This window comes from Gouania willdenowi, unplaced genomic scaffold (genome assembly GCF_900634775.1).
Source record: "Gouania willdenowi unplaced genomic scaffold, fGouWil2.1 scaffold_188_arrow_ctg1, whole genome shotgun sequence".
In the NCBI taxonomy this organism is placed as follows: domain Eukaryota; kingdom Metazoa; phylum Chordata; class Actinopteri; order Blenniiformes; family Gobiesocidae; genus Gouania; species Gouania willdenowi.
Genome location: NW_021144938.1, coordinates 107,473 through 130,051, shown reverse-complemented (window position 1 = coordinate 130,051; position 22,579 = coordinate 107,473). Strand labels below are relative to the sequence as shown.

General features: G+C 41.1%; 1 protein-coding gene across 1 annotated transcript; it reads right to left on the bottom strand.

Moving 5' to 3' along the window:
- Positions 1 to 7,589: 7,589 nt before the first annotated feature.
- LOC114458819 (DNA repair and recombination protein RAD54-like) lies at positions 7,590 to 21,811 on the bottom strand. The gene is made up of 5 exons (XM_028441203.1): positions 21,703 to 21,811; positions 17,897 to 17,971; positions 17,186 to 17,296; positions 17,029 to 17,089; positions 7,590 to 7,720 (listed from the first exon to the last, which is right to left on the bottom strand). Exons 1-5 carry the CDS (start codon positions 21,703 to 21,705, stop codon positions 7,596 to 7,598), a joined length of 375 nt encoding a protein of 124 aa, XP_028297004.1. The 5' UTR covers positions 21,706 to 21,811; the 3' UTR covers positions 7,590 to 7,595.
- Between the last annotated feature and the right edge of the window lie 768 nt (positions 21,812 to 22,579).

Here is a 22,579-nt window from a genome sequence, read left to right as displayed (position 1 = left end):
GATTTGATTCAAGCAGTTGAGAAAGCCCTGAGTGATCTGCAGGACCTTGGTGATCAGAATCAGAATCAGAATCAGCTTTATTGACCAGGTACAGTTTAGAACAATACGAGGAATTTGACTAGGTAGTTGCAGTGAGAGGAGACACATCAACACACCGGAGCAGCCATTTGCGGCGCCCACATATTTAGGTGAAAAAGGGATCAATAACAGGAGGAGAGGAGGGGTGAGGGGAAAAAAAACTGCCAGTTTGAAACTGATTTCCTTAAACAGAGAAAACAGTGTGAAACCAGGAAAAAAACCGCCTCTGCAAACATAAATGTAAGCATGACACAGTCAAACAACTCGAGACAAGGCATGTAGGAAGGGTTGGGTGGGAGGTTGGCTGGGGGAGGGGGTCAGGTGGGAAGAACAACAGAAGTCCAGCCGTTTGGGGACATGGGCGTGCTGCCAGTCGGCGCTGCAACCACGCCTCCATGCAGCTGTGGATGGGGAGGTGGGGAAAGATGGCCGACGAGGCATTTGAAGTTGAAGACCTGTAGCTGCGTTACTGATGACCAGATGACGTGTGGAAAAGTTCAGCATCAACAGTTCCAGGAGGAATGTAGGGAAGGAGCGGGGGGAGGGAGTGGGGGGTAAGAGCCGCCGTCTGCAGAAACTTCCTGGTGATAAGAATTGAGACAACCTTGGCTTTAGCCTTGGCAGCTGGGGAGCCGAAAGGGAGATAAGCAATGTGATTTGATACAGGCTATGTTAATTTCCAATAGCCTTCTGTCCTGGGTCTCTCTGCTGTAATCCAATGAATGGCCTAGTTTCCACTTCCAAGCCGGGTCTCGAACTTCTCCCAGTTGTTATCCATAACGCGTAGACGATCCAAAAGCAGCTCCTGCTTGCTTTTGATATCGATCAACACATGAGTCTGAGTGTTCAGAGCCCTGCTACATCCTTCAGAAATCACTGGCAGCTTTTCCAAAACAGTCGCCAGCGTAGTACGGACTTTTCGATAGATTAGGAAGCCACCAGTTCCGATCAGCAGCATGCCTACTATCATTATTCCAATCATGTAGATGTCCTCCACGTCTTCCACGGAAAGGATGGACAGACACACAACTCGCCACTTGTTCCAAGGGTCAAGTGTGTATCCAGCCGCAAACGTCCCGCTTGGACATGCGGGGTCACCACCCCTGGTTCTTTGCGTCGAAAAAATCTGATCGATAGCACTGAGAGACCAACTAATTAGTTCCATTATTCCGGTTTTGGATGAGTTGCAGAGAGAGGCTCTTGTTAGTTTCACAAGACCTGACAAAGCAGCAGCTAGGAGAGAGATAAGACGGAAGGGAGGGAGAAACAGAGAATGCGACTGACCTCGTCGAGAGAAGCAAGAAGAACTGGAGCCATAAAAAATCCCTTGACAACCAAATCTATAGAAAGTAAGCTTCCTGATGGACTCAAAAAAGAATGGTTGCTGTATTCTGCTGAGAAGGGAAATGAATGTACTCAAGAGAATCGTTTCGACAACCTGTTGTTCTTCCTAAAAAGCCAAGAAAGTATTTACAAACAGATGGATCAGCTAAAAGATGATGAAACCAGTCGGAGAGAGACAAGGTTGGAACCTAGACAAGCCAGGACCAGAGCTACAGGGTCCAGTAGCAGTGACACCTTGTCAATATGCAGACTCTGTGAGGACCCAAAGCATTCCAAGAAGCTGTACCATTGCAAAAAGTTTCGATTCATGAAACCTGCTGAGAGGGAAGAAGCAGTAAAGAGGGCCGGTGCATGCAAAAAATGTCTAGAGGTCCACGAAAGAAGCTATACTTGTTAACCTGCCTTCCTATGCCAGAGGCCAGAGTGTGAAAATTGGTCAAATCATCACTACTACCTCTGCACAAAAGCTGAAAAAACTCCCAGAACGAGCAATGGTAGCACACCAAGGGGAAGCAGGTGCACAGAGGCTCAAGAGGTTTTCCTGGCAAAATTGTCACCTGATCTCGCTCAGCAATGCAAGAACGCTTTCTGCAACACAGTGTCTAGGACCCTAAACTCTAAGAATCAGTCAGATCTACTGGAAGACCAAGGTGTCCAAGAAATACCTGTCATCGTGATGATCTTGGAGGTGACGGCAAATGCAGGTCAGAAGATTGGCACATTGATCGACCTAGCATCAGACACAAATTATATCACCCACGCGGCAGCAGAGAGGCTTAATTTACGGTGCGAGGATGTCACACTGATAGTGCATGGAGTTGGAGGCATGAAGACCTCAGTGAAAACAAAAAGGTGTCTCTTGAAAATTAGGGTTCACTCCATTCAAGGAACCATAATTTCCCACCAACTGCTATGCTACGGTCTTGACAGTATTGCTGGAATCCAGCGACATGTCTCAACAAGACAACTGGCACGTTTCTTCCCAGATGTCCATCCTGATGAACTGAGAAGGCCAAAAAGGATAGATCTCCTCATCAGTCACAAGGAAGGCAGACTGGTCCCACAAAAGATTCAACCCATTGGTGACCTGGTGCTGTGGGATGGCCCATTGGGGAAGACAGTTGGTGGTGCTCATCCTGGGCTCTTTGAGCAATCCATTGTTCAGGCCCACACCTCAAAGACTCACTTTGCTCATTCAATGAGGTCTGCTGCTGTCAGATATGAAGAACTGATAGATAGCCACTGTCCACCAGAGAAGTCCTGCTTCACTTCAAGTCATGACTTCTTGAGATGGTGGAGATGGGAGAGTATCGGGGCAGCATGTGAGCCCAAGTGTGGTGGTTGCCGCTGTGGGAACTGCCAGCCAGGCGGTAAAGACATGACCCCTGCAGAGGAAAGAGAGCTGGAAGTGGTGAAGAATGGACTTTCATACATCCCCTGTGATGAGCACAGCAGAGATCCACACTGGCACAGCAGCTATCCGTGGTTGGCAGACCCAGCAATGCTCCTGAACAACAGGAAAGGTGTCGAAGCCACATTTTTTAGAAACGGAGAAGCAACTCTCAATGGATCCAGAGTGGAAAGCTGCCTACACCGGCCAAGTTCATGAGATGACTGCCCGTCAAGCCGCAGTGAAGCTGACAAGAGAAGAAATGCTTGCATGGTCTGGCCCTGTGTGGTACATTAGCCATCTCATTGCACCCAACCCGCACTCTGTCACCACCCCAGTTAGACTTGTTTGGAACAGTAGCCAGTGATTTAAAGGCCTAAGTTTAAATGACCTCTTGATGAAGGGGCCAGACGTCTTAAAGGGGACATATCATGCTAAATCCACTTTTTTAGCCCTTAAATGCATTTTGATGTATACTTAGATTGTTTAGAAGCACAGAAAAGTTCAAATTAATCTCTTCAGGTGCTCCGTTGATATCTTTATATTCTGTTTTGGTCATATTTTTCAATCTGTGTCGATTTTTCGATTCTCTATTACGTTTTTTGAACAATAACGTCAGCGGAACTGCCAAATTAGGACATCGACTCCAGGCCCAACTCTTCGAGCAATCCGCCATTTTTATTTCTCGCTTTTATTTTGTAGTCCAAGCTCCAGGATGCAGAAGTTACGAGAGGAGAAATCAAAATGTTTGGTTGTTGGATGTAGTAACCCACACGCTTCATTACGTCTCCCAGCATCAGAACCTTTTCAAAGTGCCTGGTTGAGTTTTATTTTTCACGGAAATGTACCCACATCTGTGGGTAAGATCATTTTTGTGTGTGCGAAGCACTTCAAGGATGACTGCTTCTGCAACCAGAATAAAGAAGGATTTGCCGAAAGACTTCGTCTGATTGAGGGTTCAATTCCTTCTATCTTTGGAGACGATGAACAGAGCACTTTGGTAAGCTGTAAATAACGCTAAAAAGTGTGATAAGACATCCCTGTCATTGTTTTGTTAGCATTAGCAGTTGCGCCGTCTTCATATGTTAGCGCTGTGTGCTCGTTTTAGATCCTTGATGATATGGCCTACGTGATTTAATTTAAGTCTAGTTTTCATTTTAAGTTTTCATTAGTCATTTCATTTTGCCGTTTTTGTCTCCGAAAAGACTGTATTAAAATGCATTTTGTGACGTTAGCTTGGAGCTAGCGTTAGCTCGGCGCTTGTGTTAGCTCACTTGTTAACGTCCATATGAAAACGTTGTTTTGCAGGTTCATCATCATTTTCATCTCGCTCCGCCGGGTCAGACTCTGACTCGAACATGTAAGGCTGGATGGACAAGTCTTCTGTTGTTGACATTTTGTAAATAATGTGTGAATAAAAAGTTTCTGCGCCGCTACATAATCGTATCTCTTCTATCAAACTACAAAAATGGCCGAACAGGGTGGAGTTGAACCGAGTGTCACCTCTGCAATCTGGAGAGGGGGCGGGGTATGAAGTGTCTCATTTGCATTTAAAGAGACCGCACCAAAACGAGTTGCTCTCAGAAAAGGGGTAGAAAAGGGGCCTGTGGAGCTATAATAATTAGGAATTCAGACCCAAGCATTGCAGTTCCGCTTTATATAGACCACAACTGTATGATTTATATGTAAAAAAGGAAGATTTTAAAAGCATGATATGTCTCCTTTAAAATAGACATTAGGTGCAGCCCTAGTTATGTCACTAACATTACGGTGGTTATTACACATATTTTGTACTCACCTCGATGGTTGCTACTGTTGGCACCGCATTGACTTCCAGCAAGAGCACTTTAGCATAACCCAAGTTCACTTTCACCAGATTGGAAAAACACTCGTTGGAAAAATGAAGGTTGCAAACTCCGGCTCTAGGCGGGAGACAGCTTTCTGCTAATCGCAATGCGCATAACCACTGGCGCCTGATTTCTGGGTCATCTGGAAACCGATGTAGCCCTGACGTGTTTACACAACCGGGAACACAGCACTGCCGAACCATTGTGAACACAACAACAACAGTACCCACTCAACAGTGCTGAACTTTGTCAATCCAGTCTATGCACTACAAATTGCAGGGAGGCGGGGCCAACAATGAAAGTTGATGACGCAGGGAAATCTGAAAGAATCTGTTTCAGCCAATAGCAAAATTCAGTTGGAAAAGCCAGCATTCAACCCTTAGTGGGCAGTATACCGGACATTTTACAGCTAAATACCTTTACTACAATGTGAAGAGTTGGACAAGGATCAATCAACAGCACTACTTAACACCCAAATACATATGTATTCATCAGAAAAAAGTGGATTTGGTTTGGGGTTTAGTTGCTCTTTGAAGTCCGCTTGAGTCCAGCAGTAGCTTGGAAACAATCCTCAGTGAAATGATCAGTGCAGAGCACCAAGTGTTTCGTGGGACTTGCAGAATCCATTCCCACCTCAGTTTGGGATCCCGAGGAAAGGTGAAGAAGGAAACTCCGTCCCTGGAAGTCCTCGTACAGTGAGCTGCTACACAGTACCGAGGCATCTTTAGTGCTGAGCTGGTGTTACGGTTCAACTGGTGACCGTGTTACCCTGAGGCTGGGCTGAGTGGAACGGTCAGTGTTAGGAAGATAAAAACAGTGCAGATGTTCTCCTAAAGGAGGTTTGACCGACAATAATCAGCTTTAAAGACAGAAAACAGCTTCTCACCTTTTCCTTCTTCTTCTTCGTGTTTTTTTTTTTTTTTTTTTTTGCTAGTGCTACCTAGTGTTGCAGGTGCATATGTCGCACAATTGTGCGATGGTCAGACCCAGCTTTGATTTCACTGTTTAAGAATGAAACACAGTCAGTTTGTTTCCTTTTAAATATATTTTTAATAGTGTTAGTGTATCAGAAAATTGGTTCCTGCATCATTTAAAATCTTAAAACAGTATCTAAAAGTAGCTCCGTTAGTGGTTCTAGCGCTGTCCAAGGTACTTATCCCGTCCGCCGGAAAGTACTAGTCCCAAGTAGGAAGGGGAGTGGGCTTGAAGTGAATCCGTAGCTCCTATCCCAGATGTCGGCGCGTCAGATGTTAATGTGCGTATCAGTCCTCCTCCTGCGCGCGTTGGCACGTCTCCAACGGCGACTCTCGACGGGCCTGCAGCGGTGTAGACGTGGCACCGTCTCTTCCGGGATCCCCGACACCTCTGCTGACGACGTCCAACGATGCGCTGTCAACACAGTAAACAGTTCCTCAGGCGAAGCAACGCATCGGCACCATGCTCAGCCTTTCGCTCATGAGGATAAAACACATTCCTTTACTCAGCTGTTTGTGCGCGCATCAATATCCATCCGCTGATCCACCGCCTCGGCGTCCCGTTGCCCGTGCGTCTCCGGATCTATGGGGAGGATCATCCACTTCCTTGTGCACGCTCCCGGGTGCCGCCGCTCGCATAGAGTCCTCTGCCTGCTCCTCGCGTGGTATCTTTCTCTGGTCACCTTTTTCCTTTCCTCCATTGACTCCTCAATGTTCCTTTTATATTCCCACCTACTATCCCAGGAACACCTTTGATAGGTTAAGCGCACCCGTGCGTAATTGGTCTGAGTAGGGGGGTGTGTCAGGTCCATGCTCACTCATGTGGTTCTCTGATATTCACTAATGACTTATTAGACATTTATTACAGACTTTACATTCTTTAACACTTTTTTAAAGCAGTGTATATTTGTGGAGCTTGTGATTGGATGATTTCTCATGCTGACTTACGTGTTCCTTCCGCTGTTGTAGACGCTAAAATCTCAGTTACTAATCTAACAGAACATGTAACTGTGTCACATCCTGCTGCTCTTTAGGAAGATAAACTCTCTGTTCCAGTTTCCAAGGTATTTACACGAGTTCTTTATTTTTCTCACCATCGCTTTTCTGAGTTGTTTCCTGGTTTGTTGCCGCTGTCGGCACTAATCTCGCGAGAACTGCCACTCAGGCCATTTCAGGTGACAGTTCTCGCGAGGCTAGTGACGGCGTTCTGTTTAGTAAGGCATCTTTTAATTATTATTACATTAAAATACGGGATATTTACGGGAAAATATTAATACGGGGTAAAAGAGGGGTAAAATATGGGAGTTCCCCGGCCAAAACAGGATACTTGACAGGTATGGCATGACCGCCAGCTACTGGATTCTTTGTGGACCAGACATTAAGAAGACCATAACTTGCAAAAAATAAATAATCAAATAAATGCTCATAATAGGACTCATTCTCACCTCCATTGAATCAGGGTCCGACATGGACACTACACACTCACACCAGTCAAGAGCATCCCTGTCTGTGTCGCATTACATTTGGCATAAAAGTAACGCCACATTTCAGAAAAAGAACATCATACAAACACTATAATATGGTGGTGGCAGTGTGATGGTCTGGGGCTGTTTTGCTGCTTCAGGACCTGTAAGACTTGTTGTGATAAATGGAAGAAAAACAAAATGAAGACTTTAGAGTGGCTAGTCGAAGTCCTGACCTCAATCCTATTGAGATGCTGTAGCATGACCTTAAAAAGCCGATTCATGCTTGAAAACCCTCCAATGTGGCTGAATTCCAACAATTCTGCAAAGATTAGTGTGCCAAAATTCCTCCACAGCGTTAGAAAAGACTCATTGCAAGTTATCACAAATGCTTGATTGCAGTAGTTGCTGCTAAGGGTGGCCCAACCAGTTATTAGGTTTAGGGGGCTAACACTTTTACACACAGGGCCATACATTTTTACACTTTTAAATTCTGGCTCTACAGTACACTATGCAAAACTGCATAATCCGTTTCCTGCTTTACCTCCGGACTTTCCCACAGTTCTTCCTCTTCCTTCTTTATGTGGAAATGATCCTGGAGCTGCAGTCCATGAACAGATTCTCCTTTACAGGAAACAAAAAAGGGTTTGATTGATTTTGTTATCATTGTGTATATTTTCGAGAGGTGGGACTTGATTAAAAAATGAATCTAATTAATGAGAAAATTTGTAATGAATTAATCTAAATTAATGGCCTAACAGTATTTGACATAAGAAACAACATTTTTTTTTTAGTTGAAATGGATTTTGGTATATGACTGAAACAATGAAAACAATAAATGAACTTAAACAAAATAGTGTTTGCATCACTGAGTGCTAATATAATGTAATGAATAAATAATGATTGCATTGTTCAAAAAGCACAAACTTAAATTTAACTAAGCTATATTCACACTTTTCTGGATTTTTTTATAAAACAAATGTGTGTTTGTGTTTTAAAAGGAAAAAACAGGACTTAGTCCAGAACATTCCAGAGAAGTAGAAACTGAACAGTGTAAAATAGTTAGAATATCTGTGGCATGAAATAAATAGAGCAACTGATGAAGCTGATGAATTTAGTTTGAAATATTCTTTCTACATCGCAGGTGATAAGTTGGGTCAGACAATGCTATCTGTAGCAGTGCTTCTAGCCCCGCCCACATCCTCTACCACAGAGAGTGGTCGACTGTCCACAATCATTTATCCACTGACTGTTCATTTGTCACTTATGGATTTATTCATTTTGGCTCTGAACCCTGTCTGAGTGTCCAGTGTGGTTTGGAGACACTGTCTGCTCCCACTAAGACTGTTGTCCGTGCTAGCTGCTACATGTTGGCATTAAGCTGCTAGCTGCTACGTGTTAGCACGTGTTAGAGGTAGAAGCTGAGCCTAGAAGAGCTCTGGTGATAGTGCCGTGTCTCCCCAGGTGATGATGTGGATGGTAAAAAGGAGGTGTAGTGTGGAAAAAAGTCTTCATTGAAGCTGACAAAATAATACAAAGTTTATTAAAACAAGCAGAATCAAAAACCAGGGCAGAGACGGAACACTGGAGGAACAAAGGAGGTCAAATCATGTTCTGAGGCAAAAACAGGAGAACTGGAGATATCAGTTCAATGAGAGCAAACAGGGTCAGATCATGCTCTGAAGAAATCCAGCTTGGCCATCATATATATGGACTGACGAGAAATCTGAAACCCAACAGGTGGAGTCTAAGGCTTTAGCCTTAAGACAAAGAAAGGAAGTCACAAATGTCTATTACGGTGGTAGAAGTCCCATACATCAACAAACAAAGGCCAAAGTTAGACTGTTTATGTATATAGCTGTAAATGGAGGAAAGATCAGCCTGGGAACAGGCAACTTTCAAGGTTCACAAGTCAATAAACATCCCAACAGCAGAATAGCACAACAATAAGCAAATTCCACGATTGACAGGCAATAAACATCCCAACAGCAGAGCTACAGAAATAACTGGCTAGGATTGCAAACCCTATATGTTTAAGGCCACCTGTTGAAGGCCCATACTCAGTTTTTAAGTGAAAAGGTATATAGAATAAATTAATATCATATTAAGCAGTCAATACACCTCAATAGACAAACTGTTTCTTGCACAAGTTGCGCACAACGGGGCTTTTGTTTTCCATCCGGTGTTTTTATTTAAACTGATATTAATGCTCACAAAACACAGCAATAAACTCTCCTCTGGTTCTCCCATTTCTTGTGTTGTTTTCTGTGCATCCAGAGCTGCCTGTCTCCTGGTTCCTAAATCTAAACAACCACGGCAGGCCTCACACAATAATAAACAAATCAGAAGATACGTAAGGCGGGTCTTGACGAGTCGTGTCTAGACACCTCACACAACACACCAACTTGTTGACATGCTTTCAGAAAGAAAGATCTAGAGGACAGACTCCATCTGAGATAGTATGTAGCTACCCAATTTTGTTCACTGTTTATATTGCTCTGTGTGTGTTATAGTGTTAGTTTACTCATGTAAAAAAACTAACACTGCATGTGTTTTCTTCTCTAAATAACTCTCTGTGTAGCAGAGCTGCTGCAGCTAACAGGGCTGATTATACATTCTTAAAGAGACAGTGTCCTGAAGGTGATTTACTTTAAAAACGACTTTCTGCAACTCAGAGCTGCCCTGAAAAAAGCAACACCACATAATTTAATCACATTTCAGCCTTAATGAAGGAAAAAGTCAAAAGTTACACAAAATGTTGTTATTGTGCTGCTAGTGATTAATAAAAGGGTCTTTGTGGCTCCACTGACTTTGACCCATTATTGTTTTTCTTGTAAAACTATTTAATATAGTATATATATATACTTTAAAATAGTCTTGAAATGATTTGAATGAAAAAAATTGTGATGTGATCGTGGGTTTACAAAGAATAAATCGTGATAAGATTTTTTTTCCCCATATCGCCCACTCCTACGTGTGTGTTTTATTTGTTTCCAAAGGTGCATATTTTAGGTTTATTACCAAATACCAGTAATGCTATTGTACAACTGTATTAGATACAGAGCAGCCATTTTGAGGTATAGGGCTACAGCTGTGCACGTGTTTAGTGAATTATATATTAAACTTAGTGATTTGACTAAAAGCATATTTCATAGTTATTGTTAAAAAGATAAATATATAAATAGTGATTCATTTCATAGTGAAAATAAGTAAAAAGGGTAAAAGGTATAAATATATTAAAATACATTGGGTTACAAACAATGTACATTTTGTATTGTATTTTTGTAATTTTTGAGAAACTGTAATTGTGTAAGTATAACGTGTGACTAGTATAGCTTTACTAAGCTATGGCCACATGGACTTTGGGACTCTTTAAGGCCATTTAGAATAGAATAGGTATCTGGATTACTGCTGTGGTTGATTGTGAAAATATGTTAGAGGAAGAACAATCCTTGGTGTGAAGTAAATGCAGCTGAACACGTGCCGTCTCCATTCTTTATCACAGGCTGAGTTACAGCTGAGTACTTCATACACACACACGTATTCCCTCTGAACCCCAGAGGAGCAACAATCTTATAATTATTTTTGTATGTAATAGTGTATTTCCATGGACATTGAGTCTGCTGCTAAGACATTCATTCAATCAAAAATCACGTGATTACCTTTTTAATGACCTCCTTTCTGTTGCAGACAAGGAGAGCTGAGGTAAAGGTAGCACTGCCTTGGGCCACAGTGTTTTAAGTGGGAGCCCCCTGCCTCTGTCATCAAGGCATCAACATCTGTGACAAACACCTACAACATGAGACATGTCCCCAGATAAATGATGGAGAGTTGGTTGAAATGAAATATTGACAAATAAATGTATTTTGTCAATTTTTTTAATTAGTTTTCATTTCTAATTTCTGGTTGATTAAAACTCGCATTAGGAGGCCACAGTGCAGGGAGAGCCGCTGGCATGGAGGTGAGGACATCTGTCTTAAGGTAGAAATCAACGTTAAAACAGGCCAAAGCCATGTTAAAAAAGGGCACATCGTCTTTCGCTGGAACACATCATGTCACTAAAGTCTTATTCTTGTCATTTTCTGAAACTTGGCAGCCCTGGTGCATCAGCATTATGACACCTCTGACTTTTATAACAAACCACTTTATTTTAATTGTTTTATTTGTTTCAAATATTTAAAGGTTCTTGAAATTCCAATTACAATGGTAAAAAATACTAATGAGAAATACAAGTTGATTGCGTTTGAAAGGGTGTACTTGTATTAATATTGTAGCGACCCGGCAGGACTTTGGGGGGGATTGATGGGAAGTTGTGGGGGAAGGAGTTGCCCTAGTTAGTCGGATAGGCCAGTTTTGTTGGGAGCGGAAGAGGAACTAAAAAGAAGGGGGGAAGAGAAAAAGAGTGACTCCTCGTCCAGTGGCTAGTTGAGTTAGCTATCCGCTTTTGTTATTTTCCGGCACTCCTCCAACCCAGTATTAGCCTGTTTTTGAGGGTAATAAAACCCGGTTCATCCGGTTAAACGGCAGCCAATCAGTGTCCTCGTCATTTGGCTAGTTAGCCCTGTAGTGTCGGGCCGCAAACGCTACAATATGATATGTTATCATTACATTAGTGGTTAATTTGGTCTAACAAAAAATAATTTGTGGAACAATATGTCGTCCAGCAAAATCTGTTATCGGCCCAGGCCTAGCTCTTTCACTTATCGGCCTGTCCATCTTGTGCACTTCCTTCAAATTTGTAAAATAATAGCTTAATAAAAAATAATCATGAACATGGTTAGTGAATAGTGGACCTCGTAAATTTACCTTTTCAAAGTGAGAACTCATACTGTCCTTTTCACACACAAATCTGGCTTTACTTTATCAATAACATTACATTTTATTTATAAGCATTTTTCAAAACTACTTTATAGTTAACAACATAAAACCCTCAGCCTGACATTTGAAAAATCCTCAAAATATTAACCGTCACAAAAAATAATTTATATTGATTTATTGTGACCAAGTACTGTACCTATGATGAAAACTACAGGCCTCTCATCTTTTTTATGTGGGAGAACTTGCACAATTGGTGGCCGATTAAAATAGTTTTTTGCCGCACGGTACTTCAGTGAATTTATAGTTGGAAATGGTTCATCCATTATATTTTTAATACCGGTAGGGAAATAAAACATGAAATATGATTATTCACGTGTTAATGCATACAATTTTATTACGTAGTAGTTTCTGTGACAAGCACAAAGATAACATTTTTTGCCACTAATCAAGAGCCCTGAGTGAATGTCACCTTACAGCAAGGTATGAATGGTCCACCTCCTTTCCTTCTGTAAAATCAGTCCACAACAAAGTTTTTTTTGAAATCCTCAAAAATGCTGTTTTTTCACAAAAAATTGACCGACTGGAATTTTGTTATTACCCTGGAATCCCCCCATTAGTATCAATGTTTTGGTGTGAGAATGGTTGGTGGGTATTGCATTAAAAGACCTACACCACTCTACACACACAGACAGACGGACGACGAACTGATGACAATACTCTTCAGCCGAGGCTGAGGGTAACAACTACAAAAAAAACAAACTACTAGAAAGCAGAGGTGGTCAGTTGCTTTAATATTGCTTCTCCCATCTGTTTTACAAAAGTGCATCATTCCCGCCCTCTGGAGACCTGGGTAGTCGGTGTTTTTTCGTCAACCAGGTGTAGCCTGCTGTGTGGAAGTGAAGGGACTGCCCTTTCTTCCATACTGCTGCTAAGCTGCTCCTATCAGTTTTTAAAAGTGCTCATATCAGCCGTAACTGACATCTGGACACCTCCTCGAGTCTGAATATGTGTAATATAAATATGAACACTATTAAAATACTAACAATCTCTGGAAAAACAAACGCTGTTAGGTTGGAAATATCAACAGAGTAAACAAGCTTGTTTACGTTTTTTATCCCTCTCAACCTATGACCCCCCCAGATCGCAGTTCCAGAGTGTGAAAAGGCTTATTGGCCGGCAGCGTGGACAAGACATCTAGCCTTTTAATATAATAGTGCCAGTTGGAAGTATGTATTTATGTGGGAGCTTAAGTAGAGTTATCAATTATGGCCAAATGAGTATGTGTTTGAAGGTTGGAGGTGTACATACTCTAGTGTTACAAAGGGGTATACTGTATGTGCGGGTGCAAACTAAAATAGCATGTGCATTTTCCCTGGTTTCATTCTATGGGACATGCACATGATAAATGGATAAAGTTGGCATCAATGCTGTGGGTTTAGGTGAAATCTGATGAGAAAAAAAAAAAACACATTTGTACAAATAAAACTATTTAGCATTTAACATTTCTTAGTGCAGGGGTGATTATCATCCAAGGTTAGTAATTAATATACAAACATATGTAACTTAGCGAGCAGACTGAGAATAACTTCATCTCTCAATCATGTGTGTGGCTCACACTTCCAGAGGAAGCATGGTGTGTGTGTGTGTGTGTGTGTGTGTGTGTGTGTGACTCACTACTCCTGTGGCTCGCACATGCACGCACTTCAGCCGCACACATGCACACACTCAGTGAGTCACATCAGGTTGAATCTCACGCCCCAATGTGTGAGACTTGAGAGCTTTGCTAATATATCAGTGTGAGTGTAGCTGCTCAGATGGCCTTCCCCCCTCTCCGGTCTAACCCTCCTTCTGGTGTAACCTGCGTTGAATTCGCTGTGATTTCAAAATAAAATTAAAATGAATGTTTTGAAACGTAATCACCACAAAAGGATCAGTCAAAAAGTATGTTTCCTCAAAAGAGAAGTCCACAGGAGCTCAAAACTTGTGAAAGAGCCTTAAACTCTCTCTCACTCGTGTGTCTGCTTGGCTATGTACGGACACGTCTGGTGCGTGACTCAAGCTCACCACTGTGATTGGCTCTGGCACGCACCGGAGTGGAGCTGTGCAGTGATTGGTTCTGGGCGCACACGTGACTCTAGTGACTGTGCTTCGGTGGACAATAAGGCTGTGTCCGAATATTCCCTCCCATCCCCTTTACTATCCACTGTTCCTTCACCTTCACAAGGGTATAAATAGCGGCCGTGATAAAAAGGAAAAGAGGCTCAATGCTCCCTTTTTTACTTCCTTTAGCCTAGAAAACACTGATGCATCCTTTACCAAAGGAGGCGAGATAATGCTGACCCACAATTTCTTTTGGCGACAACATTTAAAGGGGCACGCACACCTGATCGCTGACAAGTAAAGGCTGGGATACACTGTGCGATTTTTTTCAATCGTTGCACTCAGCTCCAGCTCAAACTGTGCAACTCAGATGCAGAGTCGGATGTGAGCAGCTCACGATTCATGTTCTCACACTGTACTGTCCAAAGCTGAAGCTTCGCCATTAAAACAGATGAAGAAGAAAAACCCGGAAGTGGAGAGACACTTGCAAATCTCAGCAAAAAGAGCTTTAAAAAAAGAAAAGACGGCGATGTGATGGACCAGGAGCTGGATGGACAGTACAGTCCGTCAATTTTACAGCGGTCCTACGGTGTTCGCGCATGCGCAGTGTGAGCGTTTACGGTAAGCCAGTCCGTGGCACTGCTTCAACTGTGCGATACCCTCACAAGGAGCTCACGAGGAGCGACTGGATTTCAAACATGTTTGAAATCCTTACGACCTACCATTGCTGATCGGGAGCTGGTCGTGAGGTGTTAATCGCTTCTCGTGACCCCATGTGTACTACACGATGCACGACACACGATCTAGCAGAGACTCGCACGATCCCACAAAATAGTCGCACGAGTCAAAAATCGGCTCAAAATGGGCCAAAAATCGCACAGTGTATGCCTGCCTTAAGGGAGATCATGTAAGTCATGCAGTAATGTGCTTTGAACAACTTTAAATAATGAATCTAAAACCCATCTCGTATTATATGTAAGACATTATCAGATTATAACTGACACATAAAACACACACTGTTCTTCAAGAAAAAGGGATCAGATACGCCACAATTATGCAATAAAATAAATTAATTTATTTAATTGCAATAACAAAATCAGAATTTCCTTATTGATCCCAGGGGGAAATTGCTTTTGTTACAGCCACAGAACACATCACAAATAAAGAATAAAAACATTAACAAAGACAAAGAAGAATAAACAATAAATAAGTGTATAATTAAGTGAAGACTGTTAAAAATAGGGGTCAGAAACACACACATTACAGTAGTAGAAAAAAGTAGGATAGATAATAATAATAGTAATAATAATAATAATAATAAACAAATATATACCAATATGATTCACATATTTACAAAATAATACAAATATAAAAATGTGATTTAGATATATACAACAATCATGGAATGATTTCCTGTGGCATTTCTGTGGAGCACCGTGGTTGGATCAGCCTGGTGCTGAAGGTGCTTCTGTAATTGACCAGCACATCATGGAGTGGGTGGGACACATTGACCAGGATGGATTTCACCTTGGACAGGCTCCTCCTCTCTGTGGCACTCGACACCACTGACTCATAAAACATCCTCAGCATTTTCCTTCAGATGTTGAAGAACCTCAGCCGTCTCAGAAAATAGAGGCAGCTTTGGTCCTTCCTGTAGAGGGAGTCAGTGTTCCTCCCTCAGTCCAGTTTATTGTCAATCACCACTCCCAGGTATTTGTACTCCTCCACAATGTCCACACTGACCCCCTGGATTAAGACAGGGCTGACTGGCCTTTTTGTTCTCCTCAGGTCCACAATCAGCTCCTTGGTCTTTGTCACATTGAGCTGTAGATAGTTCCGCTCACTCCATGTGACAAAGCTGTCCACAGCAGCCCTGTACTCCAACTCATCCCCCTCCCTGATACATCAAACCGCTGCAGAGTCATCGGAGAACTTCTGGAGATGACAGGTGTCAGTGCAGTAGCTGAAGTCCGTGGTGTAGGTGGTGAAGAGGAAGGGAGAGAGTACAGTCCCTTGAGGGACCCCGGTGTTGCTGACTACTTTGTCAGACACACAGTGTCTCAGGCGAACATACTGTGGTCTGCCAGTTAAGTAGTCCACAATCCAGGTCACAATGGAGGAGTCAACCTGCATCTCTGTCAGCTTCTTACCCAGTAGAGCCGGACGGGTGGTGTTAAAAGCACTGGAAAAGTCAAAGAACATGACTCTCACAGTGCTCGCCGGCTTGTCCAGGTGAGAGTAGACACAGTTGAGCAGGAAGGTGATGGCATCCTCAACTCCAACCTTGGGCTGGTAGGCAAACTGTAGTGGGTCCAGGTGTGGTCTTATAAATGGTCGGAGCTGCACCAAGATAAGTCTCTCCAGGGTCTTCATGATGTGGGACGTCAACGCGACTGGTCTGTAATCCTTGGAGCTGCTGGGACGTGGCGTCTTTGGAACAGGAACCAGGCAGGATGTCTTCCACAACGATCAGATGTATAATTTACGCATGATCACTGATGGCACAATGGTTACATTTGAGAGTGTGTGTGACACAGCGCTGCTCAGACCTGCGCTGGATGATGGTCAGTAGATCATCTTCAAAGAATGCAGACTGGTTGACAGACTGTGTAGTTGTATTAACTCAGATCAATATCAATATTACTAGGTTTTAAAGTTGTTTAAAAAAAAAAAAAAAGATTTTTATTGTGTATTTATTTTTCTACTTTAATAAATGTTTGAACAGCAGACAGAACTCCATCTGCCTCAAATGTCAGTGCTTGTGCGCACTGACGTCTCCACAATAAACGAGCAAAACGCTCATTTAAGTAGGCAACTAATTTACTACCCTTTATTTCAGATCTTTGTGAATCCGGCCCTCAGAGTATAACTTACCTTGCTTTATACAACCGGAAATTCAGAGTTTCTTTATTTGAGCACAAACATACTCAAAGTTTTAACACAACCCGCTTTCTGGAATACCCCTCTGGTGATGACAGAAGGAAAAAACAACAACATAAGAGGAAAAGTGTTACCTGAGTAGTTTGGAATGGGGATTTTGAAAGGCTTGGAGAGGATAGCTCGGATAAATGCCTCCTGTAGACAGATTTGAACAGATGTTACGTGATCAACATCTGCATTTAGTAAAAAATGCCAATGAAACGTGGTTCGTTGCTTGTTTCCAATGCTTACGTGTTTATCTCCATCACTACAGGCCGGTTGGTTGTTAGTGGGAGTCAGAGGCTTTCTGAACTGAGAAATGTGGCTTTCTTGCAGCTCATTCTCACTTTTTCTTCTTTTCTCCTGAGAAACCAAGCAGTGTTAGATCACGATTGAACAGGAAAGTAGTGCATTAAACACAGATCTGAGTACAAACTACCACATCTGTACAATCTTCCACATACACACACATTACAAACATTATCTTTATAATCATTATTTGGATAAAGCAATAACTGCAACTAGGGCTGGGCAACATGGACAAAAATATCACATCACGATATTCTACTTATTCTTCTTGCACAAAAATCCCCAAATTTTGCACAAAGGTCCAGTCTCATTCCAGATTGTCCCAGCTGCAAAAACAGGCCAATCGTCCTAAAGGTGGCGCTACAGTACGCCTCTAGAATTTTAAACTTTGGAAATCCCAATAAATCAACCATATTTGCTACAGATTTCCCCAAAACGTTGCCCCAACAACACTGAAGAAACTGTTGTACTCATGTAAACACACTACATACTGATTTTGACATCAGAATTCGTACGAGTAGTACGTTAGGATGACATTTACAACATGGCCTATCAATCTGAGCTCAATGTGTTCAAACCGTAGAACACAGATGGAAAAGTTGTTCATGTTTTATTAAAGAGTTTCTCAGTCACCATCATGAGTAACACTCCTACTTTTCTGAGTGTCCAGTCCTGGTCCACCTCGTCCTGGCTGCGTTTGGCCCGCTGACTCGGTGCTTGGCTCCTCCTCTGTGTGTGGACAAGTGATGACATCACAATCTTTATCAGGTCTTGATTTATACGTCACAGTTTTCATCAACTACATTTTTTCGAGTGACGATAACAAGACTATGAGTAATTTAAAAAAATACACGTGAATGAAAAGTGTATCAAAATATATTGATATTGTCATCAACAAATAAAAATCAAACTCCGGTTGTAACGACGAGGTGACGTTACTTATGGACTGTTACACTTATGAACTGTTGTAATTTAAAAAGAGTCAATTGTAATACTGTGACAAACTGCAGTGCTTAATGAAATTAAGAGACACATTTTTGTTGTATTGGTTTAATTAATTTATTGGTCAAATGGTGAAGCACATGGTTCAGGCCACAGGATTCATCTAGTGATAAACACAGAAAATCCATTTCAGTTTAATTGATAAATAACTTATCAGTGACATGAAAGATAAAACAATTAAATATGTTCTGGTGTTTTGCATATGATTGAGATGTGATCTTCAACAAAGCTTACCTGTGCATGCTCTCTTCCTCTTTCCTGAGGTGTTCGGGTAAAAGAATTCCCCAGGGCTTTTGGACACCTTTTTATAGTTCCAGGTGGGAGAAACCAAGCAGAAACTAGGAACAGGGGAGCTTGATGTGTGTAGCTCAATGTAAATATGTAGTTTAATAATTTAGGAGATGTAAATAAGATTAATGATATTAATACAGGGTTAGTGTTTGTGATAATGTCTGTTAGGAAGTGTTTGTGTAAATATTTATGCTGTACTTTTAATATGCACATTATATGTCACCCCATGCTTGGTACAGGCTAATTAGTGGTACACCTGTATATAAGGACATTCATTCTGGTCAGTAGAGAGTGGAATGGAGATTGAAGTACACGGTGCTTGTGGTGCAAACTAAAAAATAAACAGATAAAACTGATGCATCAAATCCTGGAGCCTGGTTTCCTTATTGACTGCCTCCACTGCTACGGTTGATCCTTGACAACGGTATAACTTTCAATAATTCATTCAGAACTCATACGATCATGTGGTCTTTAGGGCTGTGCGATATAGACCAAAACTGATATCTCAATATTTTTTCTTAAAAATGGTCATATATATGATATAGAGCTGCACGATTATGGCCACAATAAAAATCAACATGACTTTGTTCATACTGTAATCATGATTAGAATCACAATTATTTATCATATTTGGTAAAAATATTTTTTAGTTTAGTTATTATGGCACTACTTTTAAACAAATATGTGTGGAGTTTACAGCGCAAAAGTAAGCTTTAAAAATGAATTATAATTAAAAAATAATAATTAAAAAACAATTACCCCAATAATTTAAAATGTACCAAAGGCTAACTGAATAAATACACTATTACAGAGTGCAGAGCCTGTTTAAATGTAAATATTGCCAACAATCAGGTTAATCTAACGTGGCAGTAAAAATGATGGAGGTATATTTGTGTTTTTATCATTATCATTAATAAAATTTAAATATTTTCAATCAAAAATAAGTATTTTAAAATCAAAAAAAAAAGTGATCAAATGCTAAAAAAAAATCATGTGAGACCCAAATAATTACATTTGACACTTTTTTTTCATTGATTGAAATGTTTTAGTGTTTGGTTGAATAATAAAGACACAAGTGTACAACCTGTAATATGGCCCAAATACAAAAAAGATGACTTCAATCAAAAAAAAAATTTAATTTTAAAATGTTTTTTTTTGCATTTGAACACTTTTTTACGTTGATTCAAAATAATTTTTGATTGAAGTAAATTAAATAAAAAAAAAGGTTTTTTAATTTAAGTTTTTTTTTTTTAATTCAATAATAAAGACTCAAATCTACCTCCATACAAAATTGTGATCACAATTAAAATTCAATTAATTGTGCAGCTCTAATACAAGATAAATCTAGATAATTTTAATTCAAATGAATTCTTACCAGAAAGACAATTCTGGGTTAAATTTGCTGATGTAAAATGCCACACAGGCACAAGATGTGACAAATTTGTATTTTTCGACTATAAGGGACAGCACGTGTGAGTGAGTTCTTTAGTAATCCATCTAAATGCGCTTTTCATGCTGTTCTGAGAAGTAGAGAAAGCAGCGACTCCTGAAAATAATTATTTAATACAAAATCCAATGTTGGTGATATTGTAATTTCTGTATCGTCAAAATAGAAAACTCGATACATCTTGAATATCGAGATATTGCCCAGCTCCAGTGGTCTTACTCATTATTCGCATCAAATATTTCTCTGTGTGTTTATAAACATTAATTCCATCCAATATCAGAGGGGTATTCCATAAAGGAGGGTTAACAAACTCTGAGTCTATCCATAAACTCTAGGTCAACATACCCCGCGATGGGAAACTCTGGGTATCTGATTCCATTACAGCTGGTATGAAGTGGGTCAATCAACCCTGAGTATGTAAACCTTGGGTTACTTACGTGGACGCGCGCCATAAAAAGCCATCATCAATGGATCGAAGATGACTCGAGCTGCCATGGCAACCACCAGGAAAATAGTGATTTATTCACCGTAATGGGTGAAATAAGCCGGTGTTTGAGGACTGAGCCTGTTCTAAAGGTGCGTTCAGTCTTTAGTAACTATAGTGGCTTAAATCACCTGTAATTAGTCACACTTTTTGGTCGCTTCATCACTTTATTGCTTCAGTGACGTGACGAGCGGTGAATAATATGAATAAAGTGTGTCTGAGGAGACGTGTCAGCAGCATAGGATGACTGCATAGAGAGTCCTCCTGTTACACTGGATATAAAGACAGTAAATGCCGCTTGATATCGCATCATTTATATTGATTTTTAATGTAATATTGTCGCCAGAGTCCTCTCGACGTCCTAAAAAATGTCACAAAAAACACTGAAGCGGGACGCGAACCATCACTTCCAAGAGCAGCGTCACAATTCACTGTGCCATCATACCTTCAAAGAGCCGTGATCTACAGATTTAACTGTATAACAATATAAAACAACAATCGAGCCTTAAAAGTGGATTCATTTAAATTATCATCTCCTCCTTTTTATTATCCACAGGTTTGTATTCAGGGAACTTTACTACAGACGTCAGTAGATGTTTTAATGCAGATCAACCTCAGTGACTTTCACTTAATGATCTACATCCACAATATTATAAAGAAAACTACCGTTTGCACAAAAAAAAACGTAAAGCAACACATTAGTAATGATGTGATGTGTGTGTGATGTTACTAATGTGTTTCAGAGAAAAGTGTTAAAGTTCATTAAAGTGTTCAGGTGGGCGGAGCCAGGTAGATAAAACCTGCCAGCGACCAGGTTTAGTTCACGGACAATGTTTCCATGGTAACATACTCAGAAGAACATACCTCGCATTTAGGACTGGGATACTCAGAGTTTCCCTCATTTGAGCCTGAACATACTGAGAGTTTGAACATAACACGCTTTATGGAATACCCCTCTGGTTGATCAATGCTAATTGACACTTTAAAAAAAATGCATAAACTCTTTTAGTAGACATTTAGTTGACTATAACGACTAAAAACTTGCTGTGAGAAGCAACGTAGCTTTGACTGACTGATTAATAATTATGAGCTTGGTTGGAAAGTTAAGTCCAGCTCCATGTACTACAGGCTCGGTGAAGCTGGATAATTCAGGATATGTTGATCCAGCTTCTTGGAACAGGGCCCGGGTCCTGTTAGCAGTGAACACAGTATGAAGGAGTTCATAAATGACCTCACCATGACTGTCAGTCCGCCTCATGTCTCACACTGTCCTCAGTAAAACACTGGAGACTCTGTCTCCATGTAGAAAAGCTCAGTGCACACACAAGCATGTTCGCGCTAAAACTTTCACAACACTACTTCTTCTTCTTCTAATGGTTTCCGGCAGGCTGTACACTAAAAGAAGCGTAATGCTGCCCTCTTCTGTTCACTTAGATTCTCTCCATTTTAGATTCTCAAATAGAGGTTGGAAGATTGGAGATACCTCACGACTGCCTTATCTATTAAAATCGACTCTGTTCTTGGTGCAAATATTGACTTATTGAAAACACTGTCAGCCCAAGAGTTGAAAGTTCTTTATATAACATTCCCCTTTCAACAGAATAACATCCACAGGCCAATAGAACATGGGAAATAGTCTCAAATTGACCACACTGACATAATCCATCCAGATGTTTGCCTATTCGATTTAAATATGCAGCTAGTCCACAATGCCCCAGTCTTAATCTGGTTATCTTAACTTGTATTGATCGGCAAGTTGCCCACAGGAGTCTAGTGCCCTGCACACAAGATTGACACTTAAAATAATGCCTCCCTCTAGACTCATTCTCCCACTCCCTTTGCCATTGCTGATACACAGTAGCTTTGAAAACACTGACACACTCAGCCTTCCCCAATAGGACCACATATTCAATTTCCGTCTCGAGAAGAGCCTTCTTTGCTAGCCTATCAGCAGCTTCATTCCCCACAATACCTGAATGAGATGGGATCCAGGAAAAAACAATACTAGACCCCATCAACTCTATCCGGTGAAGGCAACACAAAATCTCTACCACAGTATCTATCCTAGCCCCAGAGGGATGGTCAGAAATTGCCTGTAAGGCAGCCATGGAAT